Source organism: Ornithodoros turicata, chromosome 6 (genome assembly GCF_037126465.1).
Source record: "Ornithodoros turicata isolate Travis chromosome 6, ASM3712646v1, whole genome shotgun sequence".
NCBI classification, from domain to species: Eukaryota; Metazoa; Arthropoda; class Arachnida; order Ixodida; family Argasidae; genus Ornithodoros; species Ornithodoros turicata.
In genome coordinates this window covers 19,451,102-19,465,314 of record NC_088206.1, presented here as the reverse complement: position 1 = coordinate 19,465,314, position 14,213 = coordinate 19,451,102, and the positions used below count along the sequence as shown (strand labels likewise).

Here is a 14,213-nt window from a genome sequence, read left to right as displayed (position 1 = left end):
ACCACCAGCAGTAGGGTATAAAGTATCGCCCCTGGCTATGAAAGTCCCCAATCATCATCAAATAGTTGTTCGACATCCTGAGCATCTGTGGCGCACAATGATTTTGTGCGGAATTTTGAGAGTCCATGAACGTAGTGCTCTAAATAATCGTCATTCTTTTTGCTTTCCTATTGTGCTCCACCCTCTTATGTAATGCCTCCAGCCGGATGACAAAGTGACGCTTTATACTAGAAACCATTTACTTCTGAAGACGCGTCAAGTGAAATGGAAGGCGCACCGATGGAAACTAGATGCCATTCATTGAGAACCAGGAGTTCAAAAACATCACTAACAGGCATCTACGGTTATACTTGGTTGAAAACATGCAAGCGTAAACAGTTACGATGTCATGGTGTTTTTTGGATATAATTAAATTCCAAATTAAATTATAAAAATTGTAACTTTTGTGCGATTTTTCCTTTACTCAGTGAGCTGTATTGAGTACTTCTTTTCACTGTTCTCCTGTTTCTACTTACCACAGAAAGTGTATGGGTATTGCAGAAAATTGTGCATGATTTTTTTCCTTTACTTAGTGAGCTGTATTGTGCTTTTATTTTATAATTTTTCTTTTACTATTCTCCTGTGTCATATATCTACTTATTACAGAAAGTTTATGGGTATGAGAATATGTAGCATGTGTTTGATTCTTGTGAATTTTCCACTTTACTGTACTTCTGTGTCTTATAGTGCTACCTAGTGTCAGTGCGGCCCCCGGATGCCCTCAAGCTACTTTGTTGTAGCTTTTTTTCCGGTGCCACCGCCATCTTTTGTTGGATGGAAACGAAAAAAAAAACAACTTCAAAAGCCCGCTAGGCTTCAACATCACATCGGTCATCACAGCCTATCATTCAAACCAACTTTATTTATATCATACCTCACAATATGATGCTGAAGGAGGAATAGGGAGAGGTGGTAGCTGCAGGATGCGCATGGCAGACTGGATGGCTGCTCCTGGATTATGTGCTTAGTACTATCTATGTCCTCATACTATATACGTATATATGGTTATCTGCGAATGACAGCTCAACAAATCTCTTGTGGTTGATGCTAAATATATTTAAACATGACGCTGTGTACATGGTATACTTGTTGACTAACAGTATGAACATTTATTGTGTTTCGTCTGTATTCGTGATGTCAGATTGATCTCCGATCATATCAGCTTGAACATGAAGCATCTTCGGCAAATGCTTGAGCTTTCTGCGTCGTTTCACTGCAGGTTAACGATTCGTAAGCACATTTTAGGAATGTAATGTATACACAGTGAGAGGCACCTATACCAATGGCGTATTTCTTCGCAGGCGTTGGCGTGCTGCTGGTTGTCAGCACGGTCGTACGTGAACTCGACGTCCTCGCCGAGGGCGTTGTCAACGTTGATCGTGTTGTACCGTCTGGAGAGAACAAACGTAAATATGTCGTGTATTTACTGCTATCCCGTATACTGCTACGTTTATTCTATCCGCCTATTGAACGACGTAAGATCCGACATTACACTGTCCTATAGTAAATATCATGCCCTCCCTCCCTCCTTTGTTTAAAATGTGAGGCGCACAAGCTTGCGTGACACGGTCAGAGAAGGGCGTACGCCCCCGCTACTCAATCTCAAAATTGAAAATTATGGGTAACATTGTGAAGTGGTCAGCAACTGCACACTGCTCGTCAAGTGTGGCGGCAAAACTGCATTGCATGCGAGCAACACTGAGTCTGAAACAATTAAAAGTTCACTACGTGCTGGCTACGTAGCCATCTGGAACATATATCACTGTTGGTTGACGAATTCTGGATTACTTAATTACCGCCAGACATCGCCCGGAGCCGGGTTATATCTCATTTTTTGTTGAAATCAGCGTTCTCTGTCGCATTTGTAACTTGTTCTGCCTGCTTGCTGCATTACTGTGCATTTAAGTGACTACAGTATCGTTCTGTGCCGTTGTGCATGAAGAATCCCTCCTACATCCGCCAGACCCAGTCCAGGAGTCCCTTACATCCGCAGTACCCAGTCCAAGTCAAATATCTCACTACCCCTTATTTCTTGCTTTGTTGTTTCTTATTTTCTAATTGTCGTCGTCATCTTGAGTTACCTTTTTTTGCTGCTGGTCTTGGTCTCTTGCGGTTCCGTCTTTTCTTCGCTGCGTCAGAAAAGGAACAATAGTGAGTTAGTATATCGTACGCTATCGCTTTTGCGTATATAAGCATAGCGTTGGTGGCTTTGCGCACGCGCAAGACATAAAGAGAGCTTTGCGCATTGCGCGGAACCACAACGCTATCCCTTACGTGCGCAAGAGTGACAGCGTACGGTATACTAAAAGTCACTAATATAGTGAATGGTAGTAATCGTACACTCTTAGCTTTTGCGTACGTAGGTGATAGCGTGGCGGTTCTGCGCAATGCGCAAAACTGTTTACGTATTTACGCGTGCGGAGAATTACCAACGCTATCCCTTACGTACGCAAAGGCGACTGCGTACGTAAGGGATAGCGTTGGTGGTTCTGCGCACTGCGCGAAGCTCCTCTCTCTGCTATGGGTGTGCGCAGAAGTACCAACGCTATCCTGTACGTACGCGAAGGCGACAGCGTACGATGTACTAGATCTCTCTATTGTCTGTTTTAGAAGGCTATACGAAGTCAAGAACGCTACGCACTGTAAAAAAGCAGAACTTCACCAGATAATAAGCACTTGATATCCCCACACTGATAACATTCTGTCTTTTGAGTGTTGAAAACGGGGCCTTTTCTGTCACACTTTACATGTAAAGTGTGAAGTAAACAAACTGTTACAAAAATGCGCATAATATTCTGTATGCCGTTCGCCCCTTATTGTGCGATACGTATATGGTGAGCATGTGTTTTTAGAGTGTAGTGGCAAGTTTGTCAGAAACCTTACTCGGTGGTGGTGGTCGTGGTGGCTTATAGGACACCAAAGGTACTGAAAGGAAAGAAACAGGAAGATATTACATGTGGGTAAAAACTGAACTTTGCTAAACAGCACGCTCCATGTCAACCACTTTGCAGTATGATATTGCTATCACATCTGATTTGAGGGAACAACAGAGTGCACACCCTTCTGAAACATTCACTTATACTAGCAAAGATATTGTTTTGGAATAAAATGTTTGCTCTGGAGGCAGGTATGGAGTCCGAGAGTGTCCCGAATAGGACGTCTGCATCTCTGTATAAGATTTCATTTATGAACGGCTTCTCTGGCACCGCAAGTGATAACGGTCTGTGTTATGCGTACAGCGATGTCACCCCAAATATATGTAACCTACCACGGCCTACGTTGGATGATGTCATCGAAGTTGAAGTTGTATAGAAGGCTTGCGTCGCTGTAGTCCTTGCTGTGCTTTTGTTGCTCTTTGTTGTTGTCATGCTCAGAATAGATCCTGCATGAAACGAAGAGAACAGCGTTGAATGAACTGATATGGGTACGGTTTAGTATGTTCGAAGTGAGGTTGCAAGAACTTCACTACATGACAGGCTCAAAGCAAACTATGGTACGGACTCTACGTTTGACTATGACGTGCACGGCCACTAGCTTTTCAGTGAAACCCTTCCATGCCCTAGTCTTCTCGGAAGGTTCAGACCTCATTCACGTCATCTTCTACAACAAAAGCATATCTGTGATAACCTATACATATCACCGGTTGAATAATTCTGGTATAAGTACAAGAACGATTATTAATGCGTAGTGTTTCCAAGACCACGCGTTGAGAAAGTCGTCGTCGAGTACAAAGAGACAGTCGGCCGTAAAAAATAAATAAAAACAACATTGTTTGCACTCAACCGAGAAAAGCAATGTCTTCTTCCTATTCGACTGAGTGGAAAGTACCTGATGTTTTTAGAAATGTAAATATGTTGACGAGTATGCAAGGCGTCTAGAAGATGGTTTTCTTTCTGAAATTTGCTGTAGCTTCGTGACCAACACGCCTGAATACATTTACGCTGCGAAAGCTTACTGTGTGTCTTCGTTGGTGCTGGAGGCTTTGTTGCTGACGTTTCCTTCTTTTTTGTCACAGTCAAGCGTGATGTGAACTGCCTCGCTCCAGGGATGCGGACACTCTTCGGCGACGCTCCACTAGTGCGTATACTGGGTGCTGTCGAAGCCTTTGTTCTGCTACGCGATGTTGAAGAGCGTGGTGTTAGCGTGAACCTTGTCCTGGCCATTTTTGTTGCCTTGTGCGCTTTCCTGCTGATTTTGGACACCCTACGCGTTTTCCTGGTTGACTGGGCTATTCTTATTGAGGTCCTGATTAATTGTGCTGCAGTCAGAGTTGTCCTAGTTGATAGCGCTGTGATGACAGGGATAATTCTTGACGTCGATGTTTTGACGGCCTTCTTGATTTTCGCTGTAAACAGAGGTCCTATCTCAGCGTGATGGTGAGGCTGTTATAGAACCGTAGTGACCGGCTAAACATGATGTGATGTAATCAATAAATAATGTTTTCGTACGTACGGTGCTCCATGTCTCGTTGAGCTAAAATTACAAACGACGCTATATTTAGCATGGTCGCGGAGAACATGTGTAGCTATATAGTTTACCTTCCGTTGGAATAGCATCTCGCCCGAGCTCACTTGTCTCCGATGCTAGTCAGGAAGCGAGAAGTTTTAGATATTGCATAAGTAAGATTGACTGATACATAAAGCACAGGAAAGTGCTGTATACTCCACTTCCGTGTCTGTCATTGCTCACGAGATGCATTAGATTAACGCGCGCGCAATGATATCGCTGATGACTCGATTTACCGGTATTAGCTATACAGCAGACGAAGCCGCCTCGCGCATTTCTTATGCGGGCAGACTCATCGTATAGAGTGTCTTTTATCGTACAGAAACCGTCCTAGGACCTCATGTTGTTCACTGCTGTAGACGACATTCTTTACTGGTATACACTTTCTGAGCAGTATTTACAATTAAGGTGTACTCACAATTTTGGTGGAGGACAGCGTTTACTTTTGTGTGTCGTTCACCAAAATGCAGGTTTTATCGTGTCCTGTTGCTATATCGGTCTGTGTAGTCATCGATACCGTTTTGCGCCCTCCTTCACTAGCATGCAGGCATGTAGCTTGTAGCGCGTTAGAGGAAGCCGGGACACCGTGCCTACCTGTCTCCGATCTTTCTTCAGTAGTAATATCGGTGTTGTCCTTCGCAGTTGTTACAGCGTGCAGAGACACCGCCGTTGCTCTGTTCCTGTTCTTTTTACTGTCACGACGTCTACCGTATTTATCAATTGGCTCCCTGAAGCGCTTGTTGGCTGGACGTCGCATTAGTGGAGTGACGTCGGAACCATTTTTATTCGATACGTCGACTGAAAAACAAACAAGCAAACAAAAAAATCATGGTCGATCGGACGGAAATGCGTTAGGAATTAAAACTTGAAAACCCTTTGGGAACTCGCTTTCACAACCCTTCAGCGACCCTACACAACGCTAATGCAAGACGCCTTTCGGGCTTCCTTCGATTCAGCTTGGCGGCGCCGTCTCAGTCAACCGTCTTTCGCCGCCGCCCCTCCACACAGCTTTCATAACCCATGGCGCGGGAACGTCTGAACCTGTCGACCACCACAGCTGCACTGCCGGTTGCGCCCCGCCACGCCCCGCGCCGCGCTCTCCAAGCACCCTCTCCTTTTCTCCTTCCCTCTCCACTCACCGCGCATGCGCGCAGCGCCGTTGCTACAGACAGAGGACAGACCACGCCGCGATTCTTGCGTACCGAGGACTCTAATGCTAACGGCGCTCGTCTTCGTCCTACAAGATTATGCTATGGGACGAGCGTATAGAGTGCAGCATGCTGCGTAGTGCGCGGTCGAACCCACCACTTTACCGAATTCCAAGTTTGAATTTTCACCCGCGCATAGAAGGTTGCCAGAAGAGCGAGGATCCAGAAAAAACGAAAAAGGAAGGGCAAGCAAAGAATGGGAAATGGTAGGGAACATACCAGAAAATGCTGCAGGAATGCCTAAGCTGTTGTCACTATTTCCGTTCTCAACCAGCTCCAAACCTGCATGAAAGAAACGAGGTCCCACTATGGTAACGGTGACAGTCGGGATTATCAAAGTAGCAATACATTTGAATAATGTAAAAGTAAACCTTCTCGTGGTAGGAAGACAGACCTTGCTTGTTCCGAATAGTACCTTCCCAGTTTCTTATTGTCACGTAGTGAAATGCTCGATCTAACGAACCAGCCATTGCCGCATACGTTTATCTGCATCGCCGCATCTTTTGGACCGCTACAAAAATTGGGCCCGAACAAAGAGAACGTTGTTTCCACAGGGGGTGTTGATCAAGGCTCGGTCGCAGACTTTTAAGAAAGTGAAAAACGACAAACACCGACAACAAAACAGAGTCTTTTGCGCGCATCATAAGAGGCGAAGAGTTTGAGGAATGGTGCGAAGGTGAGGTACGCCGGTTTCGCACTTCATACCATATACCTGGGTCCCTCCTAATTTCGGGAAATGTATTTCTTTAGCCGGAATATTTTCGACGAACTGCTTAACCGCACGGAACCTCTACAGGCACAAATTATTATTATTAGGAGAATATAAGGGATGGAGAGATTGAATCATCCGTTTTGGGTTGACCAGGACTAATGGATGTGGGATCCACAGAAAGCCCCATTACCTCCCTTCCATTTGTAGCACACGATGCTAAAGGGGTTGTGACACTTAGGGTTGGATTTTGAGGAGTTGATTCCTTCGAAGATTGATATTAAATGACTATGAATGAATGGCTTGGAGATTGGTGTCGAAGTTGCTGATCAATTGATGCGAAAGGGCAGTGGCTCCGATTTACGTTGTTTGATGCCTCATGCACCCGTTGTATGTACTACACGCTGGGAGCAGCAAAGAAGAAGAAAAGAATCTTGCGCGTCGTGGTCGACGAGATAAAAACAGTCGAACAATCTACCGCGTCAATCCCTCACGTTAAAGCGCATATATATAGTCCAACGTTTTTGGCGTCGCAGTCAACGACAGCCGAAGTCAGACACGACATGCCAAGCCGTCCGGGAACCATGTGTTCATAGTCAGACGCGCGTCAGCACTCAGCAGTGATCTACGGACGTGGCACATGCGGAAAGCGGACAGCACCAGCGCGACTGCGACTGTGCTGGTCTGACTTCTCGAGCGCGGTCGACGAAAAAATAGAACATGTTCTATAGACCCTCTCGCGACGCCAGGGTGCGCAAGCGCGTGACAGCTGGATGTGCGTCCCGTTGGTCTTCCGGTTACACCTGCTTGTTTGCAAACACACTATTGACAGCTCCACGCCGCCAGGTAGCTCCAGCGTACCTTAACCTGTTTTGTTCCCCGTAGGTCTTCCGGTTTGCACCGTTTCTTTGCAAACAGTGGTCTACCGCAAATAATGGTCTACCGCTAGACTGCAGACGGCGTGATTTCCCCCGTCGTAGCGCAGCTGTGCACCGCGCGGACGCGAGAGCGTCGGCCACGTCAAATTGGTTTCTGAACTCGCGGCCGTCTCATTGACGGTGGCGGTTACAGTTCTCGCGAGCATTTTTCACTTCACTTGCATCGGAACAGCCGTACCTGCAACGGGCGAGGTGGGACCTCCGAAGACGAAATAGCCCAGAAGGATGCCAGCTCCCAGGATGGATGTGGCGCCCAAGGCAAGGTACCAACTGGACGAGAACCTCCGTGGTTCTGTTATTCTGCACGTGCGTCACATAATGGCACGCAAATGAATAACAGATCTCCATGCAAACGTGTAACGTCACTACTGGGAGGAGTTAAGGTACTTCCTGAATGCAGCGTATATATCACAGCCCTACTTCCTCCCTGTAGTGTCCTAACTGGTGACTAATTGGAAATTCAATGCTTACTCGGACTGAACGGTGGGTGTAAGTGTAGCTAGAAGGAAGTAAAGATAATACAGTAACCCCTCGATTTATGAAACCTCGAAAAGGGTTAAAAATTGTGCTGATAGGTAGTTAATACCTCCGGCACGGTTTCTTACATTTTTTATCGCTTTTAAAGTATGAACCCTCGATTTACGAATTCCCTGGCTTTATGAACAGGTGCCCTACTAAGGCAAGACACTTCCCCTTCCTTATTCCAAACTCCGATTTATTAAAGTTTCCTTTCTTTTCTTTTTTTTAAAGAAACGTTGATCTTTCATAAATCGAGCACTGACTGCATTCATTGTGTAGCTTATTGCCCCGCAACACTTTTAAAGATACTTAAGTGATTATTCGATATATTCATTTGGAAAGTGAGTTTGAAACTAAAAACTAATTTTAAAATGAAACGAAAGGAACGAAGATGATGCACGAAGCCTAGTTACACCAGTTTTTTATTACCCATTATTCAACGGAGCAGTAAAGGGCCCCTCCATAATACTTTTGTACTGGTCACACAAGGAACTAGCCTTTTTACGCAAAAACGATTACCATCTCTCACATTTTTTTTCCCGCAAACATCAAAACGTTGAGGGTGGAGAGGGTGGAGGTATATGGCGATCTGGAATCTCCTCCACTCCTTCAGAGAACAAGTGAGGTTGACGTCACTCCTTGACGTACCGTCAGCTCTCCTGTTGGCTCTCCGCTGCCAGTCACCTGATCCGCATACACTAACTACGTCATCAGCGAGGAGCCAACACCTTCTGTGGTGCGCGGCGCGCTTGGCAAAATCGAAATTCTCCACGGCTGAGATTGAGCCATAAATCTTTTGCAGATATTCATACTTTTCAGCGCGCAACCCAAAGCAACGGAAAATTTAAAAATACTGGCGGTCACTTCATTGCTCCATTAAAGGTGCAAAGATGTGGCACACAGCATCGCTTGTAAGTCTTCTTCACTTATGAGGCTGTCTATGACGAGCAGTACAACCATGCACCGTATTCTCGCCATTACAAAAAATGCCGTTAAAAAGCAGCCAGAGGTACGGCGAGGCCTTGCAGGTCCGGCTCGACCTCTTGGCGTGACGTAGCCAGGTCCATGGGATGTCACATTAGCGTGGGGAGCAGCGGCGAGATTTCATTTCTCGCTGAAAATTTGTTCCCTGCGCAGACGGCATGACTCTATACTTGAGGGGACAATCCACGTCACAGAGCGACGTCATGGGCATTCGGGTTCTCTGGAGAAGTTGAGGAGCTTTTAGAGGGTGCGTATGGATGACCTCGGTGCGCGCTGCCCGTGAGTTAGGATCATCATTGTTGCGCAATAGGGCGAAGTCAAAAATTATTTATGGACGATACCTTCGTTGCTCCTTCGATTAAGTAGGGCTCGCAGCAATCCTAAGTGTCATTTAGTAATATGTTTAATTCGTTTCTTACCATTTTCTGACATCTCACCTGAGCAAATGCATGAATCGAGAAATCTTTATGAACAATATTCACATTGCTGTATTATTAAGTGTCGAACAAGCTAATACTGCAAAAAAAAAAAAAAAAAAGAGAGAATATAGAGGTACGCAATAATCCCTTACTCTCGCAGTCATAGAGGGAGAGTGTCGAGGATTCTGGGAAAGAAAAGTACAAGGATGCCACTGTAAAACGGGAGACAGTGAACAATAAAAGACTTTTTATTACTGTCTTACTGTCATATCTCAAGAAGATACGAAGGCAGAAAAATAGGCGACGTCAAGTTGCCGGTGGTGAGTAAATCAAAGAGTGATATTAAACGGTATAGGAGCAACTTATTTATTTACACATGGTAACGAGACTTTCGTGCACGAGAGTGCACTTCTTCATGTTACAAAAATATGAACATGGTACAGGAACATATAGTATACAGTTGACTTTCCATCACCCTGTTACCCTCTCATGGCCAAGCTCCCCCGTCAACTGTATATATGTTCCTGTACCATGTTCATATTTTTGTAAACTGAAGAAGTGCAGTCTCGGGCACGAAAGTCTCGTTACCATGTGTAAATAAATAAGTTGCTCCTACCGTTTAATATCACTCTTTGTCATATTTCAGTTATGATCACACACACGAGGGACACAAGGGGAACCTTTATGGGTTATTAGTTAGTACTTTTTATTACAATACGCCCCGCATGTGTTAATTATCGCTGACGCCTGGCTGGAACGCCCGACATATACGATGGTAAATTACTTCCACCGGATCAGTAGTATAGGGGAGGAGGTATTTGCATACAGTCGGAAGAGTTCACTCGATAGTGTAGTCCTTGTACAGTGCTGGACAAAAGTTTATGGAACACGCTCCGGCGCATTCCTCCCTCAGAGTGACACGCTAGCAGCCAATGTACGGACTGTACGGACTTGCAAACAGGTGACTGGGTTACCTAGGCACATATATTTAAATCCGTACGATCCCATTCGTTGCTAGCGTGTCACTATGAGGAAGGAATCTGCCAGAACGGGTTCCCTAAACTTTTGTCCAGCACTGTACTTAGAGGGTATTGAAGATGTGGAGTCTATTTGGTACCAAATAGAACTTGGAAATACCTCTCTGGTCGTCTTTGACATCTATCGCTCGCCTACATAACGCCCTTCTCACGTGAATTGTATCAACAGCTATATATCTGAATTTGAAACCCTCCAAGAATGATATGCTTGCAAAGAACTACACTCTTAAAAATGAACTTCACCACATAGCACGCTCCTAGCCAACCATCACCCCGAATGACAACGTTCTCGCCTTAGATATGTTGAAAACGGGAGGAGGAGCCTATTTTGTGCCGTGCATAATGCCACAAAATAGGCTCCTCCTCCCGTTTTCAGCAAATCAGGGGCGAGAACGTTGTCATTCGGGATGATGGTTGGCTACGAGCGTGCTATGTGGTGAAGTTCATTTCTAAGAGTGTACCCGGCAGGCTGAACGTGTTTGCCAGCTATGAGCAGGTAACATTTAGTGAATGTTTTGCGTTTTGCACCAGCCGACGGCAAGCCAACGAGCTCCGCTAAGTCCTCGACGTCTCAATTGAGTAAAGGAATTTCGTTAACTCAGCCTGCTTCGTAGAACAAGATATGTCTGGTCGTAGGATTGTAGTCTTCTAAAAAAAGTCTAACACTATTCTAGTATCCTACGAAGATAGGTAGCAAGCATACGAGTGGCTCTAGTCATATAAGCACACATTGCAGCACTTCAGTGTTCGTTCGGGCGTCTGCAAATATTCCTTTTGTACGAAGACAGTACACGACTGGTCTTCCAGCTACCGTTGTCAATAAGCGAAACATGCCTAATTTAGCATGTAATTTAGAATCTCTCTTGTATCCCAGTCAACTGCTGTAACCACAACCAGAGTCAATAGCTGATATTGGAAGTAAAATATCCCTCGTCGATTTGAATGCTTCTTATACAGTACATGGATTGAACGAGCAGAGGCTGGAAAACGTTCTCCTGCCGTAACGACGCATTAGTCATAGGAGGCTATGTTCGCGGATTATCGAGATAACTTGATCGGTCAAAAAAAAAAAAAAAAGCAGAAGTTTAAAGTGGCAGGCGCTTATTGGACACGGTGATCCCCGCTCTTCAATTAGGCGTGTTCCGCTTGTTTATCTTGACTCGTCAAGTCATCTCAACAATCAACGAACTTGGCCTTCCTATTCTTGCCAGTTACTTCTACACTTTTAAAAATGAACTTCACCGCATAGCACGCTCCTAGCCAACCATAATCTCGAATGATATCGTTATCTGCCCTGATTTGTTGAAAATAATTATGAACAGCATAAGTGTCACAAAAAAGGCGTACGCCTCCCGTTTTCAACAAATCAGGGCGGATAACGATATCACTCGAGTTTATGGTTGGCTAGGAGCGTGCTATGCGGTGAAGTTCATTTTTAAGAGTATACTCTAGCCTCTAGGAATGACAAGTGCGGTGTTTTCTGAAGACAGGTGTACAGAGCTAAAACATTTTTCCGCAGTAAATTATAAATTTGCGGGCGTAGTTCCGTATCGGGACCACTCGTTTTTAAAAATCAGTGAAAGGGTTAGGAAGGTAAATATTGCATAGAAGTGGAAGAAGTTCATATACTGAATCTAAAAATGTAAGAATTAAAAAATTCTGTGGATTGGAAGTTTTTTTATATGCATTTCAAGAACCCCATATGATTCACTTTTAGCGCAGGAGAAACACGGGAATGCTAAGCCTAATGGATTCGAAACTTGCCGTCTTCCGAAAGGTAGGGTCGTTGAAATGGGCTAAATCACCTCACTTTAGTGAGGTTAGGTTAAGTTCGGTTCTACAGGGGGGATTCTGGGGATCCCCCCTCCCCCCCCTAGACACGCACTAGGCGGTGCGGGCGTCGGGGCTGTGCCTCGGATTAGGTCAGAAGGTCCTCAGCCAAGATGGCGGGTCGCCATCAAGAAACCGGCGATAAAATTTAATTTTTATACGTTTCACGCAATATACGAGGGTAATTCGAATCCTGTTTAATTTGGTTACTAATTAGCTCCTCTTTCACGTAAAAGCGTTTGGTTTTTGTTTTTATTCTTTTTTCTTTTAAAAAAGCCAGTGGTCCCGATACGGAACTACATCCAATCTGCGATGACCTTATCCATTGGGAGACAATAAGCTTCCCCTTCGAGACTCACCCGAACCATGTCTGTGTCCGGAACCTGCGTGAACATAATTGATATTGTAGAATCGATAAATGGGTGATTATCATTGCAACACTGCAAGCATTCTAATTACACTCTGCGAACGACAAATACGACTATTAAGCAGGTCTTCAAAAGAACAATTTGTGGTAGTAATTTATGGCAAGCCTAACTTCAGTAAACTGACAAGTACAAAGTTGTTTAATATCTCCACAGAACTTTCGGTATCACAACGTGACGAAAGGTGAGAAAGGAAAACTGTTCTCCTTGATGGAAAGCAGAAGCTTACCTTTCATTTTAGTGCGTTCTCCGTGGTATGCGACAGCACTAGCTCAGGCCAGCGGCTTGAGGAACTGCAGACGTTCTTCTTCTTCTTCTTCTACCAATGAGATAATGGCCGTGGCCGTGACGTTCTTCTTCTTCGTCGCAAAGTGGCCCATAGTCGACGTCCTTGTTTCCGCTCGTGAGTCGGTCTTACAGCATTTTCTTCATCATTCAGCAATGGTGCAAATGTCCCTAGAGAACGAAACGTTGTTCTCATATTCGAACTCTGCCAAGTTTAGTGGCAGAGACATATGTGAAGAACAGAAGGACTGAAAGCGGGTCTAAGTCTTCGCTTTAATCAGAACAAGTGAGCGAGCCCACGCTATGTTAACTAAAAGAAGAAGCTAAAAATCCATGCAGGTCAGCTGACCACCAGCTCCTCTTTTTCCACATACGAGTTTCAACAACATAGTCTTGCAGAGGGGTGGTCATACCAATACTACCATGACATATTCCGAGTCACAGGGACACACCACATATACCGGCTGCTAGACAATAGCGAATGCAATGCATTCTAGATAGCTCCTATATAGTCACACTTCATTGCAGACATATCATCACAAGCGTGACCAGTTACACCAGTTTCTGTACATTGTTTTACTTCCTTTCCACATCTTTAATTACCTTTATTCGAATCCTTCGCAGAGCCTTGTACTTCTGACCCCTCCCATATACATGATCTGGCCATGATCCAATTCTGTTTGATTTGCATTGGTTATTAGGATATCGGGTTGTAATGGACGGGACCATGTTAATAATGACGTGCAGGGTGATAAACCGTAGAAGGGCGTTGAACATAACACAGGTACACATACAGGGACAACCAGTGGTAGGATGCTTATCGTTGAGAAGAAGGCAACTGCGACAGAAGATTTTGGATGATATCATGATAGGACTGGTATTTTAAACGATTTGTATCTGAGCCCTCTCAAGCCTATCTCACCAAGATTAGACCATCACAAGAGGTTGGGGCCCTATCTCTGCAGGACAGACGTTTTTAGGCATTCATTTTCCCCCAAAGCTATATATGATTGGAACTACAATGCGCAGTAAAGTTCACCGACTTAACCTCTCTCCTCCTTCATACTCCTGCACGAAAACCACCGCGATTGGGCCAATCATGTCACGTGGTTTCTCCTTCCAAGAACGCCGCCGTCCATGTTGAGTCCCCTCCATTTAACACCTGTTTCCTCGATTGCGAGCTGGCTCGACTGCGCGCTGCTCTCCGGCAGAGGAGGGAGAGATTGGCATCCCATTGCTAGGCGACGCAGCCGCGCCGGACCCAAGATGGCGGTCGCTCTCGCCGGCGTGGCTCAGTGTCGCTACTATGCTCCC

General features: G+C 45.1%; 1 protein-coding gene across 7 annotated transcripts; it reads right to left on the bottom strand.

Annotated features, from left to right (window-relative positions):
- Window positions 1–1,072: 1,072 nt before the first annotated feature.
- On the bottom strand, window positions 1,073–12,982 carry LOC135399342 (probable serine/threonine-protein kinase DDB_G0277071). Of its 7 annotated transcripts, none has more exons than XM_064631219.1 (16): window positions 12,844–12,982; window positions 12,549–12,572; window positions 9,475–9,534; window positions 9,323–9,340; window positions 7,872–7,899; window positions 7,579–7,700; window positions 5,973–6,035; window positions 5,140–5,343; window positions 4,578–4,622; window positions 4,492–4,512; window positions 3,995–4,384; window positions 3,308–3,421; window positions 2,923–2,964; window positions 2,121–2,168; window positions 1,314–1,430; window positions 1,073–1,252 (listed from the first exon to the last, which is right to left on the bottom strand). In XM_064631219.1, the coding sequence occupies exons 1-16, from the start codon at window positions 12,848–12,850 to the stop codon at window positions 1,149–1,151; spliced, it is 1,407 nt and encodes a 468-aa protein (XP_064487289.1). In that variant the 5' UTR covers window positions 12,851–12,982; the 3' UTR covers window positions 1,073–1,148. The 7 variants fall into 7 exon arrangements, with proteins under 7 accessions (XP_064487289.1, XP_064487290.1, XP_064487292.1 ...); XM_064631220.1 differs by having other exon boundaries at window positions 1,320–1,430; XM_064631222.1 differs by having other exon boundaries at window positions 9,475–9,507.
- Between the last annotated feature and the right edge of the window lie 1,231 nt (window positions 12,983–14,213).

What these genes read in the sequence shown, in the direction of transcription:
- LOC135399342 (XM_064631219.1), bottom strand. An exon ending in TCCCACCTCGCCCGTTGCAG is followed by an intron (nt 6,036 to 7,578) that starts GTACGGCTGTTC and finishes TCTTTCATGCAG; the next exon opens with GTTTGGAGCTGGTTGAGAAC. An exon ending in AGATGCTATTCCAACGGAAG is followed by an intron (nt 4,513 to 4,577) that starts GTAAACTATATA and finishes TTGTAATTTTAG; the next exon opens with CTCAACGAGACATGGAGCAC.